Raw genomic sequence first — 19566 nt, 5'->3', positions numbered from 1 at the left:
TTGCCGTATGCAAAGACTTCTTCTTCTCCCATTAAAGAACTTGGAACCAGCAGAACCTTGCAAAGCCTTTTGGAGGCACAGAAGTCCCAGGGGGATGAAAGGGATGCAGGAATGGATGTGCCGAGCTCTAGGGCTGCTTTTCCAGCTCCCGTTTCCCATCTGCAGCTCCCTTGCTCAGTGCTTTGGGTCTGTTCATCCCCTGGTTCTTCTGCAGGGAGCACAGAGAGTCAATATGGGAAGATGTCGTAGATCCCTCAGCATCTTCCCTCCTCCACACGGGGACGAGCGGGAATGTTGTTCCATCTCCTGCTTGGTGCTCACTGATCCCCCAAGGTTTTGACATTAAAGTGTCTATTTTTGAAGCCCTCATTTCCTGTCATCTGTGTCTTTATTCCTTTGCTGGGCAGCAGCAGGTGAAGATATTAATATCTCGCCTTCCACCCACTGCTCCTTTTAGCTCTGGAGCCGCTCGTGCTTTATATACACATGCACTGAATGAGGGGAGGACGCCAACCAGCCCTGCGCTCCAGCACGTTCCCATGGGAGCAATGTTCTCCCTAGGGATAAAACCCAGCATTGATTGTGCTGGAGCTCCTTGGAGAACCAGGATTCACTCGGTCTGGTCATACAAGGTGCGACACTTCCAGGGTGAAGGGGTTGTAGCAGCACCCAGGGATGCCACACAACATCCTGGTCGTGCCACAGGGACACATTTGATGATGTGGGTTATGATGATCCTTTCGATTTCGGCCAATGGAGCCAATCAACAGGAATGTTCTAGGGAAAGGGAGGCTTTCCTAATGGAGAGATGAGGATCTGGACAAGAGGAGGCTCAGGGGGGACCTGATCGCTCCCTACAAGTGCCTGACAGGAGGAGAGAGCCAGGAGGGGCTGGGCTCTGCTCCCAAGGAACAAGGGATGGGACAAGAGGAAAGGGCCTCAAGCTGCACCAGGGCAGGTTTAGATGGAGATTGGGAAGAGTTTATCCACCTAAAGGGTGCTCAGGGATTGGAACTGGCTGCCCAGGGCAGTGTCACCGTCCCTGCAAGTGTTCCCAAACCATGTAGACAAGACCCTCAGTGCCATGGGTTAGTGCTGGGGAGCAGTTGGACTTGATGCTCTTGAAGCTCTTTTCCACCCTGGTTGATTCCATGATTCTCTGATCATAGGAATATATATAATATCTCCTCATAGGGCTTCCTAACACTAAACCATACTGGGAGCATCATCCAGATGCTCCTTGAAGAGACGACTTTGGCCAGTGCTTCATGGAGGAGCTGGAAGAGACCCTAAAATAGCCCATGCTGAAGACTGAAGCTCTGATTGTGCCTGGAGCAGGTATTGGGCACCCACAACACATCACAAGGCCACCTCACATGGGACACAGACTAAACCCGAGCTGCAGCATTGAAGGGGACGGTGCCCGTTGTGTCCTTTGCACGCTCCACCTCTGCAGAAGCCCTTCCACAGCCCCGTGAGCACAGGAGGGACCTTTCCAGCCCTGGCAGATTGGAGCCTGCGCTAAGGGAGCGGAACGTAGGCGCGGATCCAAGCACCCTGATGTCAACAGGAGCATTTCCATTGACGTCAGTAGGCTCGGATTGAGCCCTTCCATGGCATGGCTTATGTCACCTGCTAAAACAGACACCAGCATCTCCCACGATGAGCCCACTTTGGACCATTCTGCATCCACACTCCCAACCTGGGCTGTTGGAGCAAGGGAATTCTGGCCTGGATCCAACCCGGGCTCTGCCTGCCCCGGGAGGCGGTTGCCTTGCGGGAAGGGGTGAGAAGCCTGGGACTGATTGCTCCACTTTGATCCCACCTCATTCCAGCTTCTAGTAAGGAAAGACGTGCCAGGGCATGAGGTGTAGCAGCCAAACCTGCTGCTTCTATGGGTCATAAACTACTCTGACCATCACGCACGTTGAGCAGTGTCACCACCAGGGAACAGGGATGGGGACGGTGGCTGAAACATGGGATGTTTCCTCATGTTTCTCCTCATTTGGTATGGAAAAACCATCTCAAAGCACAGAAGGGAAATGAACTGGAGGTAAACTGCCAGTGGCATTTGGACCTACAGAGATCCACATGGTTTTGAGCCTCTCTTAGCCATTTGCTCCTTACAGATGCCCAAAGTAAAGCTTAATGCTCAACATACACATGGAACATCCTCAAAACACAAGGGATCGGCTTAGGGCAGCCAAATTGAGACCAGTCTCACTTAACCGTGGTGCCTAGGACCGGGCAGGCCAAATACACCCATATCCTGAGTCTTGTCCGTGTAACGCACCCGGGCGGATGGGGAATCCCTCCTGTGTCATTCCTGGCCGCGCCTCTAGATGTCCACACAACGCAAAGGATGAGGAAGGGACGTCCTCACCCCAAACCGCCACCGAACGCTCCCGGGACGGTTCCATCCCAGCCTGGTTTTGCTGGGATCAATGAGGGTGAAGGAGGTCAAGGAGCGGGTCCCCACACCCCAGTTTTAGCCCCCAACCTGGTTCTCTCCATCCACATCACCTCCATCTGATGCTGAGGGTGAGCATCTCCAGTGAGGGTCCCCTTGCTCCCATTCACACACTGGGAGCCTTGGAGTAACTTTGGGGGCTAAAAGGGAAGAAATTCCCCCATTTCCCTGCTCTCCCCAGCATCTTCCAAGGGACAAAGGGATGAAGCAGGGATGGAATTGCAGGAAACCCTTTGTTTTACGCTGCTTTTCCCTCCCTTCAGGCCACCAAAGGCAAAGGGGACCCCTTTGTGGACCGGTCTGGCCATGAGAGGAGCTGGATTTGCTCTCAGAAGGGGAAGGTTTGGCCGATGGAGCCCAGGAGAGGTCACGCTCTCCCAGCGGGAGGAAAGAGCTTAAGCAGAGCCCGGAGCAGATGATGGACACGGGACTTTCCACGCTCTGCTTCAAATTCCTCCTTGTTTATGGCTCCGTTCAGGCTCTCGTCACAGGCTCCGGTTTTCCCTTCCTCTGTTGCACCACTGGCTGCAAGAGAAGTGACCGCATCCCACCACGGCAAAGAGCTGCCTGCGCCTGTGTCCCAGCTGGGAATTCCAAGAGGAATTCTCCCTTTTGAACACGGGGAAAAGGGGATCTTGATCCATGATCCGGCCACAAAGCCCCGTGCACCCCTGTATTCAGAGTCATGGAATGAGATGGGTTGGGAGGGACATTAAAGCTCACGTAAAGCCAAGGGCATGGGACAAGCGGTGGCCTCCTGGGAGCCACCCAAGCCCTGGAGCCGCTTGTTTTCCAGTGGAATCGTGAGATTTATCCATCATGTTCCCTGTGCACAAACAACCTTGCCAGAGGAAATGCCTTTTCCAGCCCCGTTCCCGACCAGGCACATTCTGTCCCATTGTGAATCCCTTCCTGCCCCACTCCTCCCCTCCTCGCTGCCTGGAATTTGCTGGAAGCAGCCATATATGGTGAAAAACATGGAGAAAACTCCATGGAGAGGCTACAGCTCCAGCATGGACCCACCGTGTATCCCGGGTCGGGATCCTGGTGCCAGCTGGGATAAAGGACACTGTGCCGGGAGAGGAGTTTGGGCTCCGGATAAGCTAAACCAGGGAATACCCACTAAAGAAGGGCTTTTGTCCACACCAGGCTTTTCTCCCGAGTGGGATCCAGACGGATGGTGGGAATCGGGGCTGTTTCCAGGGATCAGGATCGGCTGCTCTTGTGCTGCCCAGTTCCTCCTCCATGACCCACGCAGCAGCGCCAGCTCCCCATGAGTCACCCCAGGGCCTGGCTTCTCCCTCAACCCAACCCCGCAGCTTTGAAACCCAGCTCTTCCCAGTGCCTAAGGCAGCATTCCCAGTCACCCGGGCAGGAACACCGGGACAAGGCTCTGGCCCCTCTCTTCATTCACCTTTGCTCACAATTAAGGTGGGGGGGGGGGAGGATGCTCCAAGCAGCATTCCCTGTGGGAAATAAGCTGAAAGGGAGGGAAAATGCCTTAAAATAGCTTAGGAAGCTCCCAAAAGCTGCTCCCTAGAATTCCCAGCGGCTTCTCTTCCAATGCCCTTGATGTGTTCGAAGGGGACGTTTTGAAGCTTCCTTGTTTTCACAGTATAGAACTCCTCAGCTTTTCCAAACCCCCTTGTCGAAGCCAGGGTGGGAAACGTGAAGCATGTCCCTTAGGATATTATGGAGCAGGCAGGAACTGCCAGCTGGATAAGGGTTAGGAGAGCAAAGGGCAGGAGCTGATTGACAGCTAAAGAGAGGACCTGGGCTGTGGAACGTGCCTTTGACGGTGTCTTTGGCAAGCTGAGGCCTCCATCATCCTTTGACATTGGTGGAATGTGCTTTACTGTCCATGAGCAGAGCCAGGGGCTGGATACGGCTTCCATGGATAGACGGGCACCAACGGAAACCAGAGAGGGAGAGCGTAAACACGGCTCCTATGGCGCAGATCCAAGCTGGGGGCTTTGGGATTGAATATCCCGGAGCTGGCAAGGCCAGAGAGCAGAGTTTCTCCTTGTTTTGCCAAATCAGAACAAATCCATTCTTCATTAACCCAGCACGTTTTTCCTGGTGCACAGCGGGATCCGGTGGGATGAGATCGCTGGCACCGGGGAAAAGGCGCAGTTCTTCCCTGATGGACCCCACTGGGATCTGATTCGCTCCCAGAAAGGGAATTTGTCCTGTGGCTTGGCAGGAGAACAGTTTATACCCTGCACCTTATCAGTTTATGCTATCAGGTGTGAATTGACTCCAGGGAAGGACTGCATTCGGAGCAAGATAAACAAGGAGCGTGCCAGGAACACAGGGACAAACAAGCTCCAGAGGACAATGGAGACAACAACGCACTAAACTCTGTCCCTTTTCCTCATGCCGGTTGGGGAGGCCTCAGGAGCTCCCGTTTTCCATTCTTGCTCCCAAAACCCCACCGTTTTCCCATTTCCTGAGCTGTTAAAGGATTAATGGCTTGGAAAACCAAGGGGCAAAATAGCCCCCCCCTTGCCCAGGAGGGATATCTGTGCAGGGAAATGAGCTGGGAAGGCACATTGGAAGTCTCTTGGTGTTGAAGGGCTCCTTTGGGGACAACGCACTGTCCTGCTCCCCAGTTCCCAGCGGGAAAACAGGGAGGAGGGGGCAGCGCTGACCATGGGGTGTGCTGTTTGCCACCGCTTTTTCTCCTTCTTGAGCAGCAATACATCCACCCCATCGCGCTTTAGACAGCCCCATGGATGGGGAGAGGCCTCTCCAAAGTGAGGTTTCGAACCCCAACCCCAAATCCGCCTTTTTTCACCCCAAATAATGGAGGGGGGGGGGCACACACGGGGCTGAGGGGAGACCAAGGCGGAATGCGGGCACACGGGGGGGGCACTGGGGAAGGGGGAGCCCCCATCGGGATGACGGCAGCACCGGGACAGAGCGGCCCGGCCCGAGCTGGGCTCGGCTTCCCCTGCCCTCCTGCCTGGGAACATGACATCCTGTCCCCTGCTCCCCATTGGCCACCGCCGCCGCCAGTGCTCGCTCCCCATTGGCCCGCGGCGCTGTCACTCCGCCCCCTTCGCCTTCTCCCGCCCCCCCCCCCCCTCCCCGCCGAACACGCTCGCCTCTTCTTCACACGCTGTCCACGCTCCGCACGCTGCGCCCTGATTGGCCGGCGGGGTTGTAAACAAGGCGGCGGCAGCCAATGGCGGCGCTGATCACGCGAGCAGCACGGCTGTCCACGCGCCCTCGGTGTGGCGCCGCTGGCATCAACAGGCGCGGGCGGGGGCGGGGCCGCGCGGCTGAGGCTATAAAAGGGCCCGGCGGGCGGGGGCCGCGCTCAGAGCGCCCCGGAGCAGCGGAGGGAGCGGGTCCTGCGCGAGCCCGCGGACGGCAGAGCCCAGGGTTCGAGACCCCGTCGCGACCGAAAGCAACCGGTGTCCGGGTTCTTTTCCTCCTCAAGAGGCGAAACCAGGTCCGCTCAGCCATGGTGATGTTCAAGAAGGTGAAGACCTTTGTGATGGCCTTCAGTGAGCCAGAGAAGATCTACTGCAGCGGGGAGAAGGTGGTGGGACGGATACTGGTGGAGGTGGCCGAGGTCACTCGCGTCAACGCCGTCAAGGTGTTGGCCTGCGGGGTGGCCAAAGTCAACTGGACCAAAGGGCCCCAGCAGTGCAGGCAGGAGATGGAGTACCTGCGCTTCGAGGATGTCCTCACCCTGGAGGAGCAGCCCACTGGTGAGGAGATGGGGCTGGGAGGTGGGGAGGGAAGGGCTGGAAGGGGGTTTTCCTGGTTGGGAGGGTGGGCAGTCATGGTTGAGGTGTGCTGAGCAGGCTGAGTGGAGTTGGATGGTGGTGGAATGTTAGGAGGAGTGAGGATGTTCATTGGAACTTGCGCAGCCAGAAGGCTTGGCGAAGACAGGCTCAAAGTTGGAAAACTGAGGGCTAAAACTAAAGCGTAGAGAAGCCATGGGGTGTTGTGGGGCTCAGGGAGCAGGCATGGAGTTGGCCTTGGCTGGGGAGCCTCACCCAAGGGCCAGAGTCTCTTGTTCTGGGCATGGAGAGCTCCTTCCGCAGCGCTCCCATTGGGAAGGCACGAGCGAGGGACGTGACAAAGTGTCCCAAGAGATAACGGGGGTGACGTGAAGGCTACAGAGAGCCCTGGGAGCGGGGTGTTGGCTGCGGCCCATCGGGAAGTGGTGTCCCAGCCTCGGGCAGGGATGTTGTAAGCAGTGAGGAGGAGACACGGGGCTGGCCTGCGGGCAGGTGGAGGCAGCTCTTGGCCAACAGCTTCCCTTGCTCCTCCCCTGTGTGAGCAGAGCTGAGGGGAGCACTGAGGGATGAAACTGGTCTTTCTCACACTCCTCTTCCCCTTTTCTTCCCCAGATGGAGATGGCTCCGTGATCTTGAGACCTGGCAACAAATACGAGTACAAGTTTGGATTCGAGCTTCCCCAGGGGTAAGTCCTTGAGGGAACGCTGCTTCCTAAAATGGGATGGGGATGGAGAAGAAGCTTCCTGTCGCCTTAGCTGTGCCTGACAAGCCTCTCCTTCCACAGCCCCCTGGGCACCACCTTCAAGGGGAAGTATGGCTGTGTGGATTATTGGGTCAAGGCTTTCCTGGAGCGCCCGTCCTTTCCCACTCAAGAGATCAAGAAACGCTTCGAGGTGATGGACCCAGTCGATGTGAACACTCCGGAACTGCTGGTAAGTGCTGGGTGTCTCCCCGCATCCCAGGGAGAGGAGCCCTCGGGCAGGGTCACTCCGACCTCTAGCATTAAGGCTCCTCTAATGGGCTTTGCTGCTGAGTGCAGATTAAATACTTAGTTCTTAAGAAGCCTTAGTTGGTTCTAGCAATGTACACCAGGGGGGATAAAGGGAAGTGCTTGTTTCGCTGGGAGACATGTGAACTTCGTGGGGAATTGGAAGCTTTGCTTGGAAAACCCAAGGAGCAGGATGGGAATGGCGGATGGGTTCCACCTGGGTAACAGTCTCTCTTTTCCACAGTCTCCAGTTGCTGCCAAGAAGGAGAAGAAGGTGTCGTGTATGTTCATCCCCGATGGGCGCGTGTCCGTCAGCGCTCAGATCGACAGGAAGGGGTTTTGTGATGGTAAGAGCCTCTTTGAGCAGCAGAGCAAGCAGAGCTGGGCAGAGGGGATATTGGAAGTGGGCATCCCGCAAGGAAAGGCTCCAATCTTAATACCCAACATGGTTCCTTCCCCAGGCGACGATATCTGCATCAACGCCGACTTCGAGAACACGTGCTCGCGCATCGTGGTGCCCAAGGCGGCCATCATCTCCAAGCACACCTACCTGGCCAACGGGCAGACCAAGGTCTTCACCCAGAAGCTCTCCTGTGTCCGGGGCAACCACATCATCTCGGGCATGTCCGAGTCCTGGCGGGGCAAAACCATCCGAGTGAAGAAGCTCAAACCTTCCATCTTGGGCTGCAACATCCTGCGTGTGGAGTACTTCCTGCAGGTGAGCACCGAGGGTCCCTGCTTGTCTGGGGGTGAAGCCTCCCCATCCCTGGAGCCCAACATCCCTTACATCTCCTGGTCTCACCCTCACAGATCTATGTGAGCGTCCCGGGTTCCAAGAAGATCATCCTGGAGCTGCCCCTGGTCATCGGCAGCCGCTCGGGCATCGGCAGCCGCAGCTCCAGCATGGCCAGCCAGGCCAGCTCCGAGATGAGCTGGGTGAACCTGAACCTTCCCGATGCTCCCGAAGGTGAGTGCTGAACCCCACAGCTCGGGCTTGGGGGGCTCAGAGAGGGGGTGCTGGGGGTGCAGCAGCGAGCTCACGGCTCCCTCCATCCCTGCAGCACCTCCGTGCTACCTGGACATTGTCCCTGAGGACCATCGCCTGGAGAGTCCCACCACACCGCTGCTGGATGACACCGACAGCTTTGACAGCCCCATCTTCATGTACGCCCCCGAGTTCAAGTTCATGCCACCACCCACCTATACGGAGGTGAGCTGGGTGAAGACAAGGGGATGGTGTTTCCCATTGGGATGAAATAGATCCCTTGGGATCTACAGAGCCCGCTCTCTCTCCTCCCTCAGGTGGATCCCTGCATCGCCAACAACAACGTGCAGTGAGTTGAGGGTGACTCTGCCTGCTTTTTCCGGAGTGCCGCCGGCCGCCGCGCGGTCCCAGCGCCCTGCCCCGGGCAGTGGGCATGGAGGAGGTGCTGCAGCGTCCTTCCGAGCCTGGGTGTTCCCTCGGGACCTCGCCTTGCTGCCGGAATCCTGTGGAAAAACCAGTCCCGGACTCCCGAGGTGCTTCCCTGGAAACAGGGGAGCCTCGAGGTGGAGGTTGCGGAGCCAGGGGAGAGAAGAGGCAGATCCAGCCCAAAGAGACTTGATTCCAAAGCAAAACCAAGCCAAGGACGCTGTCCATAGGGATATAGCGCTGCCTCTGATCCAGTTTGATCCACCATCCTCAGGGACCTCGGTTCTGTGCCGGGATGTGCCATGAGCATAGTTGGGTGTTGCTCTTGAGCGTTGTTGTTGCTGCTGCCACAATAGAGAGGCCACGATGGAGCGAGGCCTCCTGTGGAGGCTGAGTTGTTCCCGAGTGCTGGAACCAAACTCCATCGGCTCTTCCCTGGAAAAAGGAAGAGCTCTGGGCTCTGGAATGCCTCCAGGGTTGGCCACAGAGCAGCAAGTTCTTTTTGTACTTGTTTTGTAGTTAGTGGGGGGGGGGGGGGGAGGAACGGGCTCTTTTGTACCACTGACACCGTGTGCCCCTGGGGGGTGACGTTTGTAATAAAGATCCAGTGCGATTGTCACAGCCTCTGCAGTCATGGAATGGGTGGGATGGGAACGGGCCTTAAAGCTCATCTCCAGCCACAGCAGGGACCCCTTTCGCTGGAGCAGCTTGCTCCAAGCCCCTGTGTCCAACCTGGCCTTGAGCACTGCCAGGGATGGGGCAGCCACAGCTTCTCTGGGCACCCTGGGCCAGCGCCTCAGCACCCTCACAGGGAAGAGCTTCTGCCTAAGAGCTCATCTCAGTCTCCCCTCTGGCAGGTTCAAGCCATTCCCCTTGGCCTGTCCCTGCATCCCTTGTCCCAAGCCCCTCTCCAGGTTTCCTGCAGCCCCTTTAGGCACTGGAGCTGCTCTGAGCTCTCCCCTTCAGGAGCCTTCTCTTCTCCAGGCTGCCCCAGCCCAGCTCTCTCAGCCTGGCTCCTATGGGAGCTGCTCCAGCCCTCGCAGCAGCTGCGGGGTCTCCTCTGTGACCGCAGAGCCGGACGCAGCACTTGGGGCTGGGGGTTCTCCCGTTATCCCTCAGGTTTCCCACCCCGGGATCCGCAGCTCCCGCTCCCCCCGCGCTGTTTGCCAGGGGATGTGGGTGAAAGTTGACGCTGGATCGAGGAACGGGACCGGCAGAGGAAAAACAGCCTCGACCTTGGCTCCGCTCCTCACCCCTGCCCCAGTTGGCGCCTGCCCCGGGCCCGGCTCCACAGCGCCTCAGTTCCCCCAGCGCTTATCTCCCGCAGGGCTCAGGGAGCTCTTATCTCTGCTGCGCCAGCCCGGGCCGGCGCGGACACCGCAGGGACACGGGCGCATCCCTACGGCTCCCTCCGGGCCTCAGTTTCCCTCCCCGGGGTCGTGGTACCCATTGCTCCAGGGCCGTGGCTCCCAAGGCTCCAGCTCCTTCCATGCCCCAGTTTCCCTCCCTGCGGCTACAGCACCCATTGCTCCAAGACCACGGCACCCATTGCTCTGTCTCCTTGTGTGCCTCAGTTTTCCTCCCCAGGGGCACAGCACCCATTGCTTTGGAACCATAGCACCCATTGCTCCAGCTCCTTCCATGCCTCAGTTTCCTTTCCTGGGGTCATAGCACCCATTGGTCCAAGACCATGGCACCCACTGCCTTCATTCATGCCTCAGTTTCCCTCCCTGAGGTCATAGCACCCATTGGTCCAAGACCATGTGTCCCAGTGCTTCAGGGCCATGGCTCCCCTTGCTCCAGCTCCGTGCCTCAGTTTCCCTCCCCAGAGGCACAGCACCCATTGCTCTGGAACCACAGCACCCCTTGCTCCAGCTCTCTCCGTGCCTCAGTTTCCCTCCCCAGGACCACGGCTCCCATCGCTCCATGGCCACGGCTCCCATCACTGCAGGACCACGGCTCCCGTCACTGCAGGACCACGGCTCCCATCACTGCAGGACCATGGCTCCCATCACTGCAGGACCACGGCTCCCGTCACTGCAGGACCACGGCTCCCATCACTGCAGGACCATGGCTCCCATCACTGCAGGACCATGGCTCCCATCGCTCCATGGCTCCATTCCCGTTGCTCCGGCTCTGCCCGTGCCCCCCCCGCGCTCTCCCGGGCTCGGCTCCAAGCGGGTGAAAGGTCGCTCCTGCTCCGGGCCAAGTATGGGCAGGAAGAGCCGAGCCGAGGGGGCGGCGCGAGGGGGCCACGGCCATCGGGACCCCGACACGGACCCGCACCCCCCGAGTGGTGCCACCCCCACTGTGATCCCCCCAGTGTGATCCCCTCAATGTGATCCCCTCAATGTGATCCCCCCAGTGTGATCCCCTCAATGTGATCCCCCCACTGTGATCCCCCCAGTGTGATCCCCTCAATGTGATCCCCTCAATGTGATCCCCCCAGTGTGATCCCCCCAGTGTGATCCCCTCAACGTGATCCCCCCAATGTGATCCCCTCAATGTGATCCCCCCAGTGTGATCCCCTCAATGTGATCCCCCCAATGTGATCCCCCCAGTGTGATCCCCTCAATGTGATCCCCCCAATGTGATCCCCCCAGTGTGATCCCCTCAATGTGATCCCCTCAATGTGATCCCCTCAATGTGATCCCCCCAGTGTGATCCCCTCAATGTGATCCCCTCAATGTGATCCCCCCAATGTGATCCCCCCAGTGTGATCCCCTCAATGTGATCCCCTCAATGTGATCCCCCCAATGTGATCCCCCCAGTGTGATCCCCTCAATGTGATCCCCCCCATGTGATCCCCCCAATGTGATCCCCCCAATGTGATCCCCCCAGTGTGATCCCCTCAATGTGATCCCCTCAATGTGATCCCCCCAATGTGATCCCCCCAGTGTGATCCCCTCAATGTGATCCCCTCAATGTGATCCCCTCAATGTGATCCCCCCAATGTGATCCCCTCAATGTGATCCCCCCAATGTGATCCCCCCAATGTGATCCCCCCAGTGTGATCCCCTCAATGTGATCCCCTCAATGTGATCCCCCCAATGTGATCCCCCCAGTGTGATCCCCTCAATGTGATCCCCCCAATGTGATCCCCCCAGTGTGATCCCCTCAATGTGATCCCCTCAATGTGATCCCCCCAATGTGATCCCCCCAGTGTGATCCCCTCAACGTGATCCCCCCAATGTGATCCCCCCAATGTGATCCCCTCAATGTGATCCCCCCAGTGTGATCCCCTCAATGTGATCCCCCCAATGTGATCCCCCCAGTGTGATCCCCTCAATGTGATCCCCCCAGTGTGATCCCCCCAGTGTGATCCCCTCAATGTGATCCCCTCAATGTGATCCCCCCAATGTGATCCCCCCAATGTGATCCCCCCAGTGTGATCCCCTCAATGTGATCCCCCCAGTGTGATCCCCCCAGTGTGATCCCCTCAATGTGATCCCCTCAATGTGATCCCCCCAATGTGATCCCCTCAATGTGATCCCCTCAATGTGATCCCCCCAATGTGATCCCCCCAGTGTGATCCCCTCAATGTGATCCCCCCAGTGTGATCCCCCCAGTGTGATCCCCTCAATGTGATCCCCTCAATGTGATCCCCCCAATGTGATCCCCCCAGTGTGATGTCCCCCTCAGTGTGATGTCCCTCACTGCGGTGTCCCCTCTGCGTTGTGTCCCCCCCCCACTGCTTGTCCCAGCCCCTGGCATTGGGCCTGTGCTGGCTCCGGCCGCACTTCCCAACCACTTCCATTTGCTTCCAACTCGGCCAAAGGTCCTTGGACAAACAGGTCCCGAGGAGACAACGGGGGGAAACTGATCCGCCCCCCTCCAACCCCTTTCCCATGGGATTGGGAACCCGCTGCAATCCCAGCCCCGATTCCCCTCTTCCTGGAGCTTTTCCAGCTGCTTTTATTCCTGGGGATGGGGCTGGCTCCTGCTCCGGGCTGGTCCCAGGGGAACGGGATGGGGCTGGGATGGGGTTGGGATGGGATTGGGATGGGGTTGGGATGAGGTTGGGATGGGGTTGGGATGGGGTTGGGATGGGGTTGGGATGGGGCTGGGATGGGGTTGGGATGGGGTTGGGATGGGGTTGGGATGGGGTTGGGATGGGGCTGGGATGGGGTTGGGATGGGGTTGGGATGGGGTTGGGATGGGGTTGGGATAGGGTTGGGATGGGGTTGGGATGGGGTTGGGATGGGGTTGGGATGGGATTGGGATGGGATTGGGATGGGGTTGGGATGGGATTGGGATGGGATTGGGATGGGGATGGGATTGGGATGGGATTGGGATGGGGTTGGGATGGGATTGGGATGGGATTGGGATGGGATTGGGATTGGGATGGGATTGGGATGGGGTTGGGATGGGATTGGGATGGGATTGGGATGGGGTTGGGATGGGATTGGGATGGGATTGGGATGGGGATGGGGTTGGGATGGGATTGGGATGGGGTTGGGATGGGGTTGAGGGGTGGGAATGGGAACAAACGCTGGATTTACGGAGCTGTTGCTTCCCTGTGGGTGTTTATGAGTGAGAACGGGCCATAAACAGGAACTCGCGGGGGAGGGGGGGGTGCGCACATGAGCCCCACGTGAGCGGCTCCACCTTGTCCCAGCCTTGTCCTTGCCTTCAGCACAAACAAGTTCCCCTTTCTCAACCCAAATCCTTTTTGCCCCAAAAATAACTCCCCTTTCCCCCCAAAAAATCCTCCTTCCCCCCCCAAATCCCATTTTCCCACCCAAAATCCACCTTTTCCTCCCCAAAATAACCCCTTTTCCCCTCACCCCTTCACTGCAATGAGCTGGGCAGGGGTCTGGGTCAGCCCACTTTGGGGTTGGGGGGGTGACAAGGGACCTGTGGGACCCCAAGGACATGCGGGGGTTGGGAAGGGGGGCGCAGACGCCGCTTCCTCCCCCCCTTTTGGTCTCTGGGTGGGCTGATCCTGCACCCGCTGAGCAGCACCACAGGAGTTAATGGGGGGGGCGGGATATTGCGGTGTCCCCCCCCAGACCTGCGACAGGCAAAGATGAGCCGGAAATAGAGAAATTCACTTTAATCCACCCAAAATGAGTTTAAAAAAATCACAAGTATTAAAAAGCTGCTTCAAAAAGGGGGGGGAAAACAACACGGGGGGGGGGGAAGTTTGTGAGACCCCCCTCATCCCTAAAACCACTTCCCAAAGGGACAATCCCACCGGCCCCCAGCTTGGGAACAAGGCCGGGGGGGCTGCAGGGGATCGGGACCCCCCCTCCCAATTTGGGGGGCAATGGGGGGGCCCCCATGAGCTGCCACCCCCGGGGTGTGGCGCCCCCCCTCCATGCCTGGAGCACGAGTGCCCCCTGGCGGCTGGAGGTGGCGGTGATGGGAGGGGTGACAGAGGACACCCCAATGTCCGGGGGGGGTCACAGGGGACCCCAATGTCCGTGGGGGGTCATAGGGGACCCCAATGTCCGGGGGGGTCAGTAGACGGCCTCGTCCATGTTGTCATCGCTGTCAGCACCAAAGTCCTCCCCATTGTCGAAGTAGGACATGATGTAGTCGGTCTCCTGAGGGGCACATGGTGGAGTCAGGGGGGGACACGACGGTCCTGGGACCCTCCCACGCCACCATGGCCCCAATGGGGTTCTACTGCCCCCCCCCGCCCCGGGCCCCACCTCACCTCTTCGTGCTCTTCCTCATCGTACTCCTCTTCCTCCTCCTCCTTCCCTTCCTCCTCCTCTTCCTTCTCCTCTTCCTCCTCCGATGTCACCTCCTCCTCCTTCTTCTCCAGACTCTGGGGGGGTCCCACAGCGTTATGGGACACCCCAAAACCCAGCCCGATGTGGGGACCCCCCCCACCTCCCTCCCCACCATTCACCATCGCTACCTCCAGCTTCTTTATGGTCTCCTCCTTGTCGAGCGCCACCCGCTGCTTGCACTTGGGAACGAGGATGGAGGCTCCTGCGGGATGGGGGGGCAAAGGGGAGCGGTGCCTGAGGGGGACATGGGGGACACATAGGGGGACATGGAGGGGGTCACAGGGGGACACTCACGGTTCTTCCGTAGCCGTCGCACCCGGATCTTCAGCTCCCGCGGCAGCCGCCTCCAGTCTGTGGGGCAGAGCAAGGGGATGGGGACCCCCCCAGGTCCCTTGTCCCCCCACAAGCCCCTCTGTCACCCTACCCCCCAAGGCCTCCTCCTGCCCCCTTCCAGGTCCCTCTACCGGTTGTGTCCCCGCAAGCCCCCCCGTGCCCCCACCTGGGTTCCAGTCAATGGCGCTGTCAACGGGGCTGGAGATCTGGTACTTGTCCGAGTAGCGCTCGATGTCTGGGGGGTCCCAGAGCGGGGGGGGGGTCACTGGGGTGCTCCCTGCAGGCTGGGCCCCCCCCAACCCCTCGGCCCCCCCCCCCGGTACCTCTCCGGGGTGCCCCGGGCTTTACGAAGTAGGGGAGGTTCCTCATGGCCCCCCGCAGCTCCTGCTTCAGCGCTAACATGTACTCGCCCTCCTCGCCCCCCGGCAGCGGGGCCGCTCGGTGCTCCAGGGGCTGGGGGGGGATCAGTGCATGGAGCACATCCGGGCTCAGCCCCTCCCAAGGCACCAAGGACCCCCCCCCGTCCCTGTCCCAAGGAACTCACCGGGAAGAGCGGGGAGGGCTGGAGCGTGGGGGGGGGCAGCGCCTCCCCCTTCCCGATGCCCACGGCCTCCACGTTGAACGTCATCTGCCCCCGGCCCCGGCCGCGGCCCCGGCCCGCCATGGCTGGGGGGGCGCGGGGGGCACTGGGGGGGGAAGAGGCGGGGATTGAAGGGGGCAGATGGGGCAGCCCCCCCTGCGCTGAAGGAAGGGACCCGGGGGTGATGGGGGGCAGCGGGGACCCCCCAGGACACGGGACCCCCCGTCCCGGGGCACGGGAGACGTGGCGGGGATCGGAGGGGACAAGGGGGGGCGGACACTCACGGGGAACCCCCCCCCGTGTCCGATCCCGATCCCGGTCCCGGTCCTCACCCCGCGCATGCGCAGCCACTCCACGTGTGTCCGGGGTCGCTGCAGCAACGCAACGTTCCGAAAGGGCCGCTCTGATTTGCGGATGGAAAAGCCAATCAGAGGGGAGGAGGCGGGAAAAAGGGCGGGGCGGAGGGAGGGGAATGAAGGCATGAATGGGGCAGGGGTGGCAATGAATGGGGAAGGGGCGGGAATGAATGGGGACCGGGACCGGGACCAAAGGTGGGAATACAGAAGGTCCCTGTCCCCCACCCCGCTGCCCTGGGGCGTCTGAGCCCCCCAACACTGCGGCCTCACTGCCCCATGGCCCGCTGTGATGGGGATGCACAGCCCCGTGGTTCTCCACACCCCTCTGGTGTGACACCCCCCTCCCCAGCCCCACTGCCTCATGACCCCCAAAACTCCAATACCCCATGGTCCCCAGCCCCATGGCCGCCAGATCCCGTGCCCCCACCCCAGCCTCGCCGAGCCCCACAGCGGCCTCCCGCTCGCCTCCACGCAGGGCTCGGCGCAGCGGGTTCGGCGCTGGCTGCGCCGCCGCCGGGTGATTCATCCCGCTCCAGCCCTCCCCGCGCCAGCAGCAGCCAAAAATAGCGATGCAGGGGGGGGGGAAAGCCTCCAAATAACCTCCGCTGCCTCCCCCCCCACTTCCCCGCGCTACGCCAGCGGCGGGCCGGGATGGCAGCCACCGGCCGATGGCCCCGACACCTCCATCAGCCCGGCAGCATCTGGGACCTGGACCCATCGCCGGCGGATACCCAGCTCCGGTCGCTATGGTAACAGAGGAAGGGATGGAGGCATGTGGGAGAGAGGGGCTGGGGGGGGTGGTCCCTCTTCAGGGTGTCCCCCCCCCAGGGGGTACGGTGCAGCCCCAAGCACCAGGCTCAGGCTCGGTGGCCTCCGGTGTCTTGCTGGGGGGTGGATGAGGACCTGCCAGGCAGGGGGGGAAATGGGGAGGGGGTGTCCCCTATTTTGTTGGCTGGGCAGAGAGATGAGGAGCGGGATGAGCTGCGGTCGCCATGGGAACGCATGCAGGGATGCAAGAAGGGATGGGGGTACAGGCAGGGATGCGGGAAAGGATGTGGGATACAGGCAGGGATGCAGGGAGGGATGGGGGATAGAGGCAGGGATGCAGGAAGGGATGGAGGCTACAGACAGGGATGCAGGAAGGATGGGGGATAGAGGCAGGGATGCAGGAAGGGATGGAGGCTACAGACAGGGATGCAGGAAGGATGGGGGATAGAGGCAGGGATGCAGGAAGGGATGGAGGCTACAGACAGGGATGCCGGAAGGGATGGGGGGTACAGACAGGGATGCAGGAGGGCTCCAGGAGGGGGATATGGGCAGGAGGTACAGGCAGGGGAATGGGTACCACCAGGAGGGACACGGGCAGGGGGACAGAGAAGAGGCCCGGGGGGGGGCTCGGGGGGGCGCTCGTGCCCCGTCTGGGGAACCTGAGGCAGGGCCGGGGTTGTTCACCGCGCGCCGTGTCCCGTTGCAGTGAGCGGGTGACGCTCCCGGCCCGGCCCCAGCCCCGGCCATCGCCGCTGCCGTAGGCGCCGCCATGCCCAGCCCCGTGCGCCGGCCGCCCGGCGCCGCCGCTCTGCCCATGCTGCCCGCGGACGGGACGGCGCTGCTGCGGGCCGTGGCCCAGGGCAAGTTCCGCCTCACGCGGCTCTTGCTGGAAGGAGGAGCCTACATCAACGAGGGCAACGCCGCGGGGCAGACGCCGCTGATGGCCGCTTGCCGCGCCGGCTACGCCGACCCCCTGGAGCAGCCGCGGATGGTGCGGTACCTGCTGGAGAACGGCGCCGACCCCAACATCCCCGACAAGACGGGGATGACGGCGCTGATGCACGCCTGTGCCGAGCGCGCCGGCCCGGCCGTGGCCACAGTGCTGCTGGCTCACGGCGCCGACCCCAGCGCCCGCGACTACGCCGGAGCCTCCGCTTTGGTTTACGCCATTAACCGCGGGGACCGGGAGACGCTGCAGGTGCTGCTGGATGCGTGCAAGGCTCGCGGGAAGGAGGTGATCATCATCACCACCGACACCTCCCCGTCGGGCACCAAGACCACGCGGCAGTACCTCAACTCGCCGCCGTCGCCGGGGCTGGAGGAGAAGCGCTCTCCGGCGCTGTGCATGTCCCCGTCTGACATCGAGCTGCGCACGGCCGCGTCCCCGGCGGGCAGCGAGAAGGAGGAGGAGAGGGACGTGTTCTGCTTCCCCCCGCCGCCGCCGCCGGCACCGGTCACCCCCAGCGCGGAGGCCCCGCGCTCCCGCGGGCGGCCGCTGAAGCGCCTCAACTCCGAGCCCTGGGGGCTGGCGGCGCCGGGCCCGGAGGGGACGCGGGGCCCCCCCGAGCGCCTCGTGGCCGGGCTCGAGGGGCTGAGCCTGGGCGGGCGCCCGCGGCGCCACAGCGTGGAGGGCCGGGAGGCGGCGGGGATGGCGGGGGCCGCCTGGGCCGAGCGGGTGCCCCCCGCCTGCCCGCAGCCGCTGCCGCGCCGCAACACGGCCCCGGAGGCGGCGCCGTGGCTCAAACCGCTCCGCTTCGAGGCGGAGGCGGCCCCGTGGGGCGCTTCCCCGCCGCTGCCCGGCGCCGAGTCCCCGCCCGGCCCCCGCCGCCGCCCGCCGGGGCTGCTGGAGCGCCGCGGCTCCGGGACGCTGCTGCTGGAGCCGCTGGGCTCGGGCAGGGCCGGTTTCCTGCCGCCGCTGCCGGCCGGGCCGCACCCCCACGCGCCCCGCGGGCCCCCCGGGCGCAGGCTGCTGCGGCGGCACTCGATGCAGACCGAGGAGATGCGGCTCCTGGCCGGCTTCCAGAGCAGCCCGGCCCCGGAGCCGGGCACTTAGAGCTCCCCCCGCAGGGCCTGGGGCAGGCGGGGCCGTGTTCACTCTGAACCCTACCGATGGCTTCGGCCGCGCTGCTGCTGTGAGCACTTTGCACGACCCCAAAGCCCTTGAGGAGCCCGTGTCCGGCTCCTCCCCCCACCCCGCATCTTCCTCCCGCTCCCTCCTCATCCACCCGCTCCTCCTCCCCACTGGGGGCTGGGGGGGTCACGCTGTCTGTGTCCTGGTCAATAAAGGCCCGAGCACAGCTCAGCCCATGTCAGTGTTGGGGGGGAACATCTGGGCCCAGCTGGGTGTCAGTGCACAAAGAGGGGCACATCTGGGTGCTGGCACATTGGGGCCAGGGGATCCTGATGGCTCCCAGGGTGCAGGGGCAGAGGCTGGGGATGCTGAGAAGGTGCAGAAGGTGCAGTGAGGCTGCAGTGAAGGTGCTGTGGGTGCAGGGAGGGTGCAGTGAGGGTGCTGTGGATGCAGTGAGGCTGCAGTGAGGGTGCTGTGGGTGCAGTGAAGGTGCTGTGGGTACAGGGAGGGTGCAGTGAAGGTGCTGTGGGTGCAGGGAGGCTGCAGCAGCAGGTTGGGCTGGGGACACGGCCGAGGCTGGGGACACCACTGTGGGGCTGGGGATACACCCATGGGGCACTGTGGGGTACGAGACACCACATAGGGAGTCCTCACTGGACACACAATGGGACCCCCCATCCCTTCCCTGCAGCCTGGGTGACATGAGGAGCTCTGCCCCCTAACACAGGGTGAGCCCTGGGCAAAGAGGAGGAGAATGAAGGCCACCAAGAGGGTGATGCTGAGGGGTCCAGGGGCACCCAAGCCCCCCTTGCTGTGCCCCAAGCCCCGGTGGGTGCCCCTGGGAGCTGACACCTGACCAGGATCCTGCTGCGAGCACCTCTGTCCCTGCTCCGAGTCTTCCTTCACCTCCCAACATTCCAGGCTCAGCACTTCCCTTAACTCCATCCTGTGCCAAGTGGGAACAAGCTGGGAGCACCCTGGAAGCAGGACCTGGAGCTGCAGGAAGATGCCCGAGAGCTTCATGTGATGGTGGGGCTGCAAAGAGGACCCCAACAGTGGGGCAAGGGGGGACGAGTGGGGCAGGGACACAGAC

At 61.6% G+C, this 19566-nt stretch overlaps 3 protein-coding genes across 3 annotated transcripts; 2 read left to right on the top strand and 1 right to left on the bottom strand.

The window, feature by feature from the left end:
• The first annotated feature begins 5785 nt into the window (after positions 1 to 5785).
• TXNIP (thioredoxin interacting protein) lies at positions 5786 to 9147 on the top strand. Its single transcript, XM_080634780.1, has 8 exons — positions 5786 to 6189; positions 6838 to 6910; positions 7010 to 7157; positions 7458 to 7560; positions 7675 to 7931; positions 8024 to 8180; positions 8275 to 8423; positions 8516 to 9147. Exons 1-8 carry the CDS (start codon positions 5940 to 5942, stop codon positions 8549 to 8551), a joined length of 1173 nt encoding a protein of 390 aa, XP_080490906.1. The 5' UTR covers positions 5786 to 5939; the 3' UTR covers positions 8552 to 9147.
• A 4586-nt stretch (positions 9148 to 13733) lies between these two features.
• On the bottom strand, positions 13734 to 15674 carry POLR3GL (RNA polymerase III subunit GL). Its single transcript, XM_080635088.1, has 8 exons — positions 15611 to 15674; positions 15243 to 15384; positions 15022 to 15151; positions 14865 to 14933; positions 14660 to 14716; positions 14494 to 14567; positions 14287 to 14400; positions 13734 to 14173 (listed from the first exon to the last, which is right to left on the bottom strand). Exons 2-8 carry the CDS (start codon positions 15360 to 15362, stop codon positions 14087 to 14089), a joined length of 651 nt encoding a protein of 216 aa, XP_080491214.1. The 5' UTR covers positions 15363 to 15384; positions 15611 to 15674; the 3' UTR covers positions 13734 to 14086.
• Positions 15675 to 17171: 1497 nt separating this feature from the next.
• ANKRD34A (ankyrin repeat domain 34A) lies at positions 17172 to 18455 on the top strand (the record flags this gene model as incomplete). Its single annotated transcript, XM_080634862.1, has 1 exon — positions 17172 to 18455. One exon carries the CDS (start codon positions 17172 to 17174, stop codon positions 18453 to 18455), a length of 1284 nt encoding a protein of 427 aa, XP_080490988.1.
• Between the last annotated feature and the right edge of the window lie 1111 nt (positions 18456 to 19566).

Source organism: Psittacula echo, assembly GCF_963264785.1.
Source record: "Psittacula echo genome assembly, chromosome: 26".
Taxonomy (NCBI): Eukaryota; Metazoa; Chordata; class Aves; order Psittaciformes; family Psittacidae; genus Psittacula; species Psittacula echo.
This window is presented reverse-complemented; position numbering and strand designations above follow the sequence as displayed.